Source organism: Bombina bombina, chromosome 4 (genome assembly GCF_027579735.1).
Source record: "Bombina bombina isolate aBomBom1 chromosome 4, aBomBom1.pri, whole genome shotgun sequence".
Taxonomy (NCBI): Eukaryota; Metazoa; Chordata; class Amphibia; order Anura; family Bombinatoridae; genus Bombina; species Bombina bombina.
The window spans coordinates 1,054,882,598-1,054,895,878 of NC_069502.1; the positions used below are offsets into that span (position 1 = coordinate 1,054,882,598).

Genomic DNA, 13,281 nt, shown 5'->3' on the forward strand with positions numbered 1-13,281 from the left:
AAATGTTAAAACATGCACAACATCCAGGTTATGCATCCCCTTATTCCATGGCTGACTGGATCTCCACGAGGTCTTGGATTGCTCTGGTTTGAAAGAAGAAGAGGAAGACTTGTGTCCTTTAAAGTTATGAAAGGAGCGAAAATATGAATTCTGGTGACCTTTAGGTCTATTCTTCTTGTCCTGAGCTAGGAAAGAGCCCTTTCTACGCGTAATTTCGGAAATGATTTCCGCTAGACCAAGACCAAATAAAGTTTTACCGTTATAAGGTAAAGACAAAAGCTTGGCCTTTGAAGTCACATCAGCTGACCAAGATTTTAACCACAGAGCTCTGCAAGCTAGAACAGTGAAGCTAGACATCTTCGCTCCCAGTCTAATTGCCTACATGTTGGCATCGCAGATGAAGGTATTGGCCAGTTTAAGAGCTTTGACCCTATCTTGGATCTCCTCTATCGTTATTCTCTTCTGATATCAGATCAGACAAAGCATCGCACTAATAAGATGCTACTCCCACAACCATAGCAATACTTGCTGCAGGTTGCCACTGTAATCCTTGATGGATGTACATCTTCTTTACGTAAGCCTCTAGCTTCTTATCCATAGGATCCTTAAAAGAACAACTATCCTCTATAGGAATAGTAGTTCTTTTGGCCAGAGTAGCGATAGCTCCTTCTACTTTAGGCACAGTGCGCCAAGAGTCATGAATGGAGTCCGCAACAGGAAAAATCTTTTTAAAAACAGGAGAAGGGGAAAAAGGAACCCCTGTCTTATCCCATTCCTGAGCTATAATTTCAGACATCTTGTCTTGAACAGGAAAACCATCCACAGATGAGGGAGAATCATAAACTCTATTAAGTTTAGTGGACTTTTTAGGGTTGACAGCAACCGAAGGTTCGGAGTCGTCTAAAGTAGCTAGAACCTCCTTCAGAAGCAAACGGAGATGTTCAAGCTTAAATCTGAAATTAACTTCCTCAGATTCTGAAGAATTTTCCCCCATCATGTCAGAGTCTGAGATTTCACATTCAGAAGCTACTGAAGTATCCTTCTCATCAGACATTTGAGAAAGGTTGACCAGAGCAGACTTAGAAGGGTCAGAAACCTTACTAGTAGAAACATGTTTAGATTTCCTCTTACACTTACCGAAAGTAGGTAGAGCAAATAAAGCTGCAGACACCGCAGAAGTTATCTGCGCAGCAAAATCTCCTGGCAAATAAACACCCCCAGGAGGTTGAGATGAACCACAGGGCACTGCATGTGAAACAACCATAGCTTGAGACGTTTGAGGATAAAGCTGAGGCATATCCTGAACAGCATTATCCTGAGAGACATAAGGCTCAGAAGGGAGTAATTTATCTTTGAATTTTAAGGTCTTAGATAAGCAAGTGGAACAAATTTGCACAGGAGGTACAACCTGAGCCTCCAGACAATGCAAACATTTATCAAAAGTAATGCATGAACTATGGTTTGAATCCATTTTAAAATATATCAAATATATAAAATATGAGAATAATTTAACACCAGTACGGTAAAAATAAAGCACAGACCTCTTAACATACAAAAAGGAAAAAAGATTTTATTTAAGAAAAAAACTTCCTCACACCTCTATACCTCAGACTGAGCTGAGGAGTCTTACCACACCAAGACAGTAGTCACTCCAGAAAATCAGCAAGTGATATCCGATTAGATCCGCTATCAGGAGGATGCCAGATTAGCAAAGTACAGAGATAGGCGACAAGATTCCAAGATGTCTAACTCGCTCCGCTCATTAAAGACAGAAGAGAGGCGGGTCACGTGATCGGACTAAAAAAGAAAACTGCGTCACTGTAAAAGTGCGCCTTTCTGTCAGACCTGCATAAAACTGAAGTACACCGCACTACATCCTATAATAATAAATAGCCTATGGTTCCAAAATTGCCTTAAATTACCCCTTCAGTCAGTCTCTCCACAAAAACTAAGGGTAAACAATATTAACCCCTTAACATTTCCATAAAATATCACATATGCCAGTGCCTGCCAAACTGAAAACCGAACTGCAAGGTCTTGTTCCATGAAATGATCCATTAGAGGAATTAACCTTCCAAGTGCTGTCCTTCAATACCTAGAAGGCAAATGCACTTACCTGTGGATCCAGCTGTAGGGCAGGAACAGCTTCTTAGGTGTGAGAGATACTCCTCTCTCTATCAGGGACCTAAAGAAAAAGAAAGAGCAGAGTAACCAACCCTGGCTTTCTATGAAGGGGTAGCAATAATGTTATAAATAAAGCAAAGACAACCTCGCCGCTTTCTAACTGCTAATAGCCACCATTACTCTTACCAAAGAGATTGACATGGACACAGCACAGCCCCTAATCCTTGGATTAAATATCTTCAGACACCATCTTCGCACATGCTCCATTGACAAAGGCAAAGAGAATGACTGGGAATTATGGGTAAGGGAAGTTTAATTTGTAAGTATGCTCAAGTTAAATAACCTATACCTAAATTGAATATATTTATTATGTTATACATTTTATTAATTGAAGAGAATCTGATGCAGTGACGTGTTTACCTGCTTGAGGCTTTTTTGTTGTGTGCTTCCCATTCATGCTTGCGATGCAAGAAACCTTCAAATTGGAAGGAAGTTTCTTGTGTCTTGGCGGGAAGTGTGGCAGCAGTCTGGGGTTGCATGCCAGATTTAGATTTACGATCAGCGGTTGGTGAAGGAATGGGGCTGGACTCTTTTGAGCTTGACCTCTGTTCTGTGGACCCATTAACCATCTCATTTGTGTCTGCATTTTCCGCCATCTGCAAATACAAAAATAACATTTAAGTATAACAAGCCAATAAAACATAAAACAATTCTCCGTCTACATAAGATGGCTCAGTACAGACTGCTTGCAACAAAAGGATGCAGTACAGTAACATTGATTTGTACCATATAATAGTATATATTAAAAGACATAAATCAGTGACATAAATAGATTAGTAATCATTTTATTGACAGGAGATTGGAACAATTGTTAGCATTACTGTACTCCAATCCTTTTTAGAGAATGCAGATACTGTACAGATTTTAGCCATCAAAAATGTGTTTACAGAATACTGAGGCCCACACATCAGCTATTCTGCATCTCATATCTGCAAGCTGTCACCATTTGATAGACGTGAATTTTTAGCTCAATAGATTGCTTTTAGGAGCATTATCAGAAACAATTTAAAAACCAACAAGACATGTTTCTCAAAATGCTCTTTCTTAGTGGTAAAACAATCAAAACATGCAGAGATTAGAGAAATGACACCATGCATTTTCATTTCCACCTTCCCAGTTAGGATTTCATTTTAGATAGTAGAAGGGAAAAAGAAAGGATAGATAACATTTGTTTACCAGTTTTATTTAAGTTTTTAATTAGATTTACTGGATTTGAGTTAAAGGGACTAAAGAACCACCACAGTCACTCAAAACCACACAGCTATTTACCCCCAACAAAGACAGAACCAAGGCCTTGCCCATCACTTGCTTTGTGGACCTCGTTGCTTGCTGCCTGTTGTGATCGAGATACTCTAGAGAGCAGTCAAGTTTCCAGCAGCTGACTGGTCAAGCTGGAGACGTCTTCAGTAGCATTCAATTCTCATTTACTTTGGGATCCTAATAACTTTTGACTTTAGAAATATTGCTTAATCCCTATTAAGATCATTTTTTGATATTTAGTACCATTGTAGCAGCCCAGACTGTGGTATTAGCAAGTTATTGAAGCTCAGTGCTACTTACTAATCTTTAGTAGATTACAAACATTATGCACCCTCTTTTATAGTCGTATATAAAGCAACAACAGCTTAACAGCAACGCTGCTGAATGTATTAATTGCAGGCTAGAAATAATGCCATACCCTCCAAGTTGACGTAAATGTATTTTTGGAAGATCCATAGTGAAGAACAATTGCATGGGAAGGATTGGCCGACTGCCTTTAAAATTTGGTAATATGGAAACACACCACTGTGCTGGGGGATTTAATTACAAATTATCTGATATAAAATTGGTGCAACAATCAACTGCAGATTAAGCAAAAAAAAAATAAAAAAAATGGAGGTATGCATGTCTTTTCTCTTCCAAATATAAACCCATACTGTTTAAATGTATATAAAAAATATATACATACATACACACACAAATCCCCAACATTTGGATGTGTACCAATACTCTGTTTTGTGTGTATCTATGTGTTTGTATATGTGTATATATATATATATATATATATATATCCACACACACACACACACGTGTGTGTGTGTATGTATATTTCTATATATCTATAGAATGTTAATAAACTATCTATAGCCATGAATATATAGTGTGGGTGTTACAATATTGCCCAAACTAGAAGCACAAGGACCAGCCACAAACTAAAATTTAATTAATTTGATAATCATTTAGAGCTTAGGATAAAATCAAGCTTGCATATCTGTTTATGAGCCAGGGTATTGCTATATAATGATTTGTAGACTAATATGAAGTTACACACAGAGGTAAAACATAGAAGCCATAACCTTTCAGATCTGTAATGCCTTGATAAATCATGTGCTGCTTATAACAATATACATAGAAACTTTTTCATGCAGCAAAATTATATACTTTTCTAAATCTCTGTTGACAAAACTCTAGTACTGTAAAATCTGACTAGAAAAAAAAAAAAGAGTTTTTCTTTTGCCCCTATTTTCAAAATAAATAGTTTTTCTTGATAAGCCTACATCACCGATAATTTTCTGGGGCTGGGATCTCTTTTGGTCTCTTGTATGTAACTTGAATAAAAAAGTACACTAGCATCAGCAGAATGTACCGTTAATATCAGAAATGTAGCCCTTTGCCATAAGAATGTGTTCTAATGTGCATGTGCACTACTGATTGCCTATATCTAGGAGTTATACACCCACAAAGTCAACTCCAAAGCGCCAATGCCCTGCTATTTCAGAGCTGAATGCATTGGCAGCTTTGCACTTGTGTCACTTTTGATCGACTCAGCAGCAGTGTTCAGCTCCAGACTAGTGGTGCATTGCTACTCAGAAGCTTACTTTAAAAGAGAGTTTAACTCAATCCGTGCTTTAGAAACACTTATTACTGGGCAAAATGGTTTTCCAACTAGAAACAAGTAAAGAAGCAAATAACATCCTATTTGTAAATTTGTACCATAGATTTTATCTAGTGGGTAATTCTGCTTAGACAAAAAATAACTATAGAAGGTCATTTTTTGTCACCTTCTACAACCTCTCTATTAAAATTGCGCTTTCGCAAGTGATATTTGTGCTCCACTCAGTAATATCCGCGCACACAAATGTGCCCTGGTATTACAAGTTGAGCGCAATGCGAATGCGACCTCGGGTTCGCATTGTACTGTGTTTCCATAGGCTCCAATGGGAGCCTCACTCTCATGCCGTAAGAAACAGCATGAGAACTGGTTATTTATCGTGCACCTGTAAACGGGCGAATTTGCCTGTTCGTGGGCGCGTGATGAATTAGCGCTCCGCTTGTAATCTAGCCCTGAGTGGGGTCAGAAATATTGTTGTAATTTTTAAATACCTGAATAGAAATAATTGAACATTATGTCATATGCTTATTCTAGCCAGATACAATAATTTAGCTCTGCACCTCAACACTGAAGGGCAAGCTGAATTTAATAGCATATCTAAGTCATAGAGATAAAAGCTGTAAGCTGTAAAATGCTTTCCCCAGTCAATAATGAGCAGCCTGAAGCCACAGGAATCACCGACTGATTCAATACTTCCAGTTACATGAATGGGAGTTAATTCAAAATTACGGTTGCATCATCGTCATTATAAAAATGGTTATATGGAGACAGGAAAGGTATTGTGGATTCTTTAACCCCCTAGCAATATCTTATTATTAATAAACAAGAATAAACGTACTTGAGGAATAAATAGGCACTTTTACCATTTTAAACTTCTGTAGGGAACCCAAGGTATAAATTATAACTACCAGATAATCATATCAGCAATTAAACTCTAAATGATGAAATTTTAAAAACGTGTTGAGCATGAATGTGCAAGCTGAAGCAATTTATAATCTTCCTGCGATTGCATGATTCCCTCATATGGTATGAGCTAAACCAGAGGTGTCCAACCTAAGGCCCAGGGCTCACCATGGTGATGTTACTTGTTTTTAATTTGTTCCCGAAACATCTTTCTACTTTCCCTGTGGTGTGTTTATCACTAGAGGTGAGAGTAAATGAAGGCTTGAGCCTCATTTGTACAAATCGATTGCTCTACAATTTATTTGAAATGTAAGTATATATTTTTGTTCTAAATAACTGAATTTTCTTTTCTTACATCAAATGGGGCCCTTCACTTTAAAAGGTTGGACACCTGTGTACAACAAATATACAGACAATGATAAGTATGTAAAGCAGTTTTTCATTTGCTGAATGTTAAAAAATAAATAAAAATAAAACAAAAATGCGTAGATTAACAAAAATACACAAATATGGCAACATTTAAAAATGTACAAGCAAATAAACTTTAATGAAGACATGCTTTAAGCATGCAAACAAAACAACACAATTAGACAAACATAAAAACAAACTTAACTAGTACAACACAATTCTAACACAAATTAATTAATATTTCATCCAGTGTGATATGGGGATTAGTTGTCAATGCTCTTGTGACTTAAAATCACAGAGGACTTTAAATCAATAGTGACATGCAGTTTCAAAGCTGGTGGCATAACATAAAAGGAGACACTGACGAGATACACAGGTGCTGTACTACATTTGATTGATAAATCTGAGTCTCTTAACCCATTTATTGGTTTTGCAATTAGTTCCAGAAAAAAATCAATTTTAAACTAATAGTAATATTTTATATATGATATAAAATTGATATATATATATATATATATATATATATATATATATATATAATTTAATTCTTTATCTGTTAAGAAAATATTTTTGTGTTTTGTTAGTGACTATATTGCTAAAATGCAAAGTCACTGATATTACATAAAATATTAAACATCTATTTCTTCATTTTATACTGAAAGGTTGAGAGAGCCAACATGTCTTCTATAACATATTATTCACTAGAACAAAAACAGTGGGGGGAAAAGGCTAGAAGTTGCTTTCCTGACAAAAGAAAAGACACATTGTGAAAAAGGAAAAAAAGCAAATTAATGATCATGTACATTTGATGGAGACACATTGGGTATTAATCATGATAAATGAGCCAAAAATAAAAATAAAGTGCAGTAAAATGCAGTATGTTCTTAAAGCCAGCGTGGAATAAGGTAGTTTCCTTAGGGCCTATGATCATAATTTTTTCAGTAAGGAACAAAATTATTGTGTCCGGCCCACTAAGCACTGTAGTTGAACCACCCGTTTCTCTGGTCATCCGAAGCTTGTAATATATTGCACGCTTGCTGCTGGACGCTAAACTAGCTTTTGATATGTCTCTACACAAAAAGTTATTTGTACCAGCTACGTTAATAAAATACATTCTTACAAATGACTAAGTTAAATCAAGGAGACTGATATTTTAGTGTGTCTACTAGTAGAATGATGGCCAGCCAACTACAAATATACAGTTAAATATCTATGCTTGTGAATTTATTAGCTACCTTATTGATGGGTTAAATTTAAAAATACAATGAAGTTTCAGCATTTAGAGTCTTTTCACAGACTGCAAATAATTATAATTTAGTATACTCTATGTACCTATGACCTAAAGCAATTATATATTAAGAATAAGTGACTTAATTTTTAGAATACAAATCAGTATTTTGTTACAATTATTTTATGATTTGATGGTTGTAAATTATTTTTATGAGCTGCAAATACTTCAGGTTTGTGCATAGTCTAAAGTATCATTTTGTGCAACACGGGGCTACAGATCTCATGCCTTACATTTCCTCAGTCTGTACATATAAATATCATCCCTTTATTTTGCATCTACTCTATGTATGACTTATAGATTGTCAGTAATAAATACATTTAAATAAAACTAGAATAAGGGATTTTTTTTTTTTATCCCATCAAATCTGGCTAAAATATGCTGACATTTAAACAGTTTAATATATATGGAGCATATATAATGTGGACAAATCTTTTACAGTAAAATAACAAACCTGTATGGAGAATTAAATTAAAATTAACACATAACATAATTCAATTAATCCTTTCCTCGTACTGAACTTGGTAGCGAATATGGCTATAAAAGCAGGATATTGCATTAGATACTACACAGAGTGTGCATGTGTGACAGACAGGTGATGCCACCACATTTCATATGGATGTACAGTACATCTTTTAAAAACCACACTGCCTTGTGTTCGATTGTCCAAAAGGCCACTGGCAGTATCAAGCTCTACAGAATGTTGTGACGTCAGAGGCATATCACGCATGCGCACTACTCCTTGCAGCAACTGTTTCAGGCTCTTGCATTAAAAATATAAAATGGAACCCCTCTCCAAAAAAACCAAAAACAACAGAATCCTACGAAAGCTTCACAAAGCATTCAATGTTAACGTATTCTACTTTAATACTCTTTACAACATCCCTTTAAAAACCCAAGGCTAAATTGCACATAGGGTGGATTTTATCTAATTAAGTAGCTCAATAATCAAATATCCCAGAGGCTGTTACCAACCCACTAAAATGTAAGCCAATGTTAAGCTAACATAGCAAATATTAAAAAATGTTTGCACAAATTATCATTTAATTAATTTATGTTAAGTTATGCAATCAGTTTGTGCTTTGGATAGCTTAAGCAGTATTTATAAATAACATTTAATAATATTGCAAAGTATTTTTCTGCCCCCAACCGAATATCCAGTTGACAAAATTTTCTGAGGAGAACATTTAACTTAGTATCTCACTTAAGGAGCCAAAAATTGTAGCCCACTCCATAAACAAGCACTTTATGTAACTAACTTGCTTTAACAAAACTTGCATTACTCGCTCAAAATGCTAAAGCTGATCATAGCCTCTGTCCTGGTTCTACAGATTGCAAATACAAACTAACTATTATTTTATACACCGTATCAGTATTGGCTTCTGTATTCAGAATTTGGTATGCACAATAGATAAAGAATTCACGTCACCTGCTACCTACTATTATAAAGCAATGAGCATGATATCTATATAAAAATCGTTTATAAAGAGCAGGCCTCAGAGAGAACATAACAACGCTAAACTGAGGTTACTATTTAAGCAAGTGTTTTTGCGATTACAGTCCAGACCACTGCCGGTCATTGGCTGTTCTTCTGGTATTAAAGTTTTTGTAGCTTTGGTAGGTTTGTGATCGATAACTAACCCGTGGCGACTCCTGGTCAGATGGCAATCCGTTTTGAGAAATTTGCTCGCCTTCTTTTGTGCCGTCCCTGGTGAGAAACACCAAAACAGATGTCAGGGTATGGAATATAAAGGAAGCATTGGGAAGAGCATTAGTCAAGTTCTTACCACTGTTGTGGCGATTCTCCTTCTTCTGAGACCTTTGGACTGAGCTCAGGAGATGGTGGCTGTCTTTTCCTCTCTTCCTCTTCTTGCAAGCGACGTACTTCTAACAATTCCAACTAAAACATGAAGAAAAAAAAAGGCATTTTAAAATGGAAAAAAATACACTGATTATGGGCTGATAAGGATTTCATGTCATTCAGCAACATTTTCCTACAATGAATACTTTGTTGTGTAACTACAGAAACCGCAGGATATTTTCTTTACTATTAAACTCGTGTTTATTAAGACACACAATAAAAGCTAAATATGTTACCAGCTGTTATATAAAAATTGCAAAGGAAATAGTATATACCGTAGTAAGTCGTTCCAAAGCTGAAAACCTTTCATCCCAAGTAGCCGCAGATTTCTCAAATGCTTCATGCCTCTTGATTAGTTTTTCCACATCATCGACGCTCTGGCCTATTTCACGACTTGACAGGTATGGCTCCTGTCCCATCAGCCAGGCCTCTGCAACACTGGCATCTCTGGAAAACTGGTGCACCTCCAGAACTGAAAAACATTAAATCAAGTGACACAGTAAATCAACATGCACGAAATAACCAAAGTAAATTAGTCTGCATGACGTTCTAAGCAGACAAGTTAATGCCTTGTTAAATATGTCCTAAGCAGAGATGGGTTTAACGTTTACATCTGTAACAGAGATACTAACAATTTTAGCACTTAAAGGGACACGTTCATTATTCAGATAGAGAATGTCATTTTAAACAATTTTCCAATTTACTTTTATCACCAATTTTGCTTTGATCGCTTGGTATTCTTAGTTGAAAGCTAAACCTAGGAAGTTCATATGCTAATTTCTTAGACCTTGAAGGCTGCCTCTTCTCTCAGGGCATTTTGACAGTTTTTCACCACTAGAGGGTGTTAGTTCATATGTGTCATATAGATAACACTGTGCTCATGCACATGGAGTTCCAGGGAGCCAGCTTTGATTGGCTAAAATGGATGTCTGTCAAAAGAACTGAAATAAGGGGGCAGTTTGCAGAGGCTTGGGTAATAAAGGGGTTATCTATCTTTTTAAACAATAAAAATTCTGGTGTAAACTGTTCCTTTAAAATGCACATTTGGGAAAGGATTTTAAACAAAGAGTAAGATAAAGGTGCGCTGAAAATCTATGCTAACAGGTGGTATAAAAATCCAAAACTCTCCAAAAAGTACTCAATAAAACTCACCAAATCAATAAAACCTACGCCAAAAGTTAACAACTTTTGTCAATCATAGAGAAAACTGAACCACTATAAAACCTTATTTGTGTTAGAATAAAAATGTTTTTATAAGTAATGCATAAAAGTTTACAAACCACATAAATTGATATCAGTTAATACATCAAATAAAAATAAATACAAATTTAAAAACCAATACGTTACATGATGCAAATAGACACAATGAAAATCGGAAACAAATATTCCAAAATTAATTTCAGGATAATTTATGAAATAAAATAAAATATAAAATAAAATATAAAGAAAGTCTTTGAAGAAGCACCCATTATGGAGAGGTTACTATATCCAAAAGACAAGCTGTATCCAAATGACAGGCTGTTTCCTGAGAGCAAATTTTGCTCGATGTTTGTTGTTAATACATTTAGGAAAGGACCACAGAATCAAGATTAGAGCTTAAAGGGACAATCTAGTGTACAAATAAAATGGCCTATTTCAATAGACCATTAATTATTAAACAAGTTAGGGTGCTTCAAAGGGGTTAAACACACAACGTTGCACTCCTGGAACACCCCCTATTCTGCTCTAGATTAGAATATGGCCAGCAATTGGAGCATACTCTTGTATTCCTGCTCCTGATTGGCCTACCAGCTGTATCATCATATGTAGTGGTTAAGGTAAAATGGTTTACACTTATACTGAAAGGAACAATAAATGCATGTTTGTGCACAACTTATTCCAACTGTTTAATATATTTAATCAGCTGCACAACAACCAAAAGGAAAAGCATGTACAATGTTACAGCTCATCCTGCAGCATCATCCCACAGTGTTACCCAAACAAGCAACATGTCTGCTTACTTAATCTCAACCACTCCCATCGGTCCTCCCACTTGTCAATCATTTCTTTCCTCTTCTCTGTCAACTGCAGCAACTTTTCTTTTATCTGAATTATAAGAGAAAAATAACAGCGCCAACCATTATAACAGACTACATACAGCATAATTACTTTCTATTTGTCATTACTGCATATATGGGGATGGAATTAAATTCTCTGTATGCACAAAACTGAACTAGCGCCAAGTGTGAGTTGTGACAATAAATTTATCCTTACATTTTTAATGCCTACAATGGCTCCAAGTTTTGAAGTTTTGAGTCATACAAGCCATGGTTGACTGAGAACTTGCGGACTCTGAATGCTAGTGCACGTGCGTATGCTGCTGTATAACAATAACACTTTTTACTAGAAGCATTTTTGCTAATAGAAGTATATTACAAAGATGCTTCTGTTTCAAATTGACCTGCACCTGTGCACATTTCAATTTTGACCATTCTATCCCATTAAGATCAATAAAATACATACGGTGATAGGTCAATTTTAAAAGCTGCATATGAATAAATGTAATTTAATATCAATTGAATAGTAAGTATGAAAACGGGAAATATTGTTTTATAATTGGCATTGAAAAAACACTTATTAGACACTAGAGGAGCAATGTGCAGAAGAAGGCTGTAGAGTTTTAACTCATACTCCAATATAAAAGCTAAAAGGCTATGGAAAAAGCAATGGGTGAGGTCTGCCCAGCCCTGCTACAAACAATGTGCGCAGTAGTGCCAGGTATGCGCATATCTGCACTGCAGCAGTGATATAAATTTATTTTGCTATTTTACCTCTTCGGATGCGTAGTGCTTTCTTGCCAAGAGAGATTTGCCAAGCTCAATACAAGATGTAAAACTGTCATTACGAGCATCAATTTCTGCTTTAATGCCTTGGTGATTATTCATTAGTAACTCAACCGATGAAACATCCCTGAAACAAGAAAGTAAGCAAATTATATATCATTTGGCTCATACATACAGCAAGGTTTACAGCCTACAGGAGGAACTGAAGTGTAACTAAAAGTAAAATAACAGAAATAAAAAATAAATATGAACAATCTTATGTTCTTATCAACACATATAAGAACTCATTTATCAAACAAGGTTAGTGGATTTCACAACTCATAGATTTTACATCAACACTGGCGACATATACGGTCATCACTAAACAGTCGCATGCTATGAATGCGGGAACACTAGACCTATGGAAGTATGCTATGTGAGTTGCATGCACTGTAAAAGTTACAAGTGTTCTTATTAAAAAAAGAAAGAAAAAAAAGAAAAACAATTCTCATGTTGACTGGAATGCACTAACAGCATAACATGAGCATCTGGAGAAGAAAAAAAAACAGTTACGAGTGACTTATAGTCATTTTAACAATTACCTTGGCTTCTCTTGGGCTTCAATCTGACGTATAACATCTTCCATCCAAAGCATAAGGTCACGCACCATGCTGAAGAAACGGAACTTATCACCTGTGTCAACCAACGTGAGCCGTCGTCCTTCACATGCATCCAGCAATGCTTTCCAAGCCTCCAAAACCTCACCTTCACGCTTTTGTATGTCATCGGCCTTATCACCTGCATATGCTGCCTGCAATCGCGCTGCATCTTCTTGAAGCTGCCTCACCTGAGAGTTGTAAGATAAATAAATAAATAATCAACACATTAACTTGTTCACTTTTACATACACATTGTATGCATTAAGATGTAGTGGTAAGTAGCCTGCTTGCACTCTTGAGACTGT

At 36.0% G+C, this 13,281-nt stretch overlaps 1 protein-coding gene across 2 annotated transcripts in view; it reads right to left on the reverse strand.

The window, feature by feature from the left end:
* Positions 1 to 13,281, reverse strand: part of SPTBN1 (spectrin beta, non-erythrocytic 1) — a 306,162-nt gene that overhangs the window by 31,894 nt on the left and 260,987 nt on the right. For both annotated transcript variants that reach the window (XM_053712197.1, XM_053712198.1), the window contains 7 exons: positions 12,920 to 13,164; positions 12,327 to 12,465; positions 11,517 to 11,601; positions 9,792 to 9,988; positions 9,443 to 9,555; positions 9,297 to 9,363; positions 2,545 to 2,780 (listed from right to left, as the gene is read on the reverse strand). In XM_053712197.1, coding sequence (XP_053568172.1) covers positions 2,545 to 2,780; positions 9,297 to 9,363; positions 9,443 to 9,555; positions 9,792 to 9,988; positions 11,517 to 11,601; positions 12,327 to 12,465; positions 12,920 to 13,164 — 1,082 coding nt within the window. The remainder of the gene's footprint in view (positions 1 to 2,544; positions 2,781 to 9,296; positions 9,364 to 9,442; positions 9,556 to 9,791; positions 9,989 to 11,516; positions 11,602 to 12,326; positions 12,466 to 12,919; positions 13,165 to 13,281) is intronic.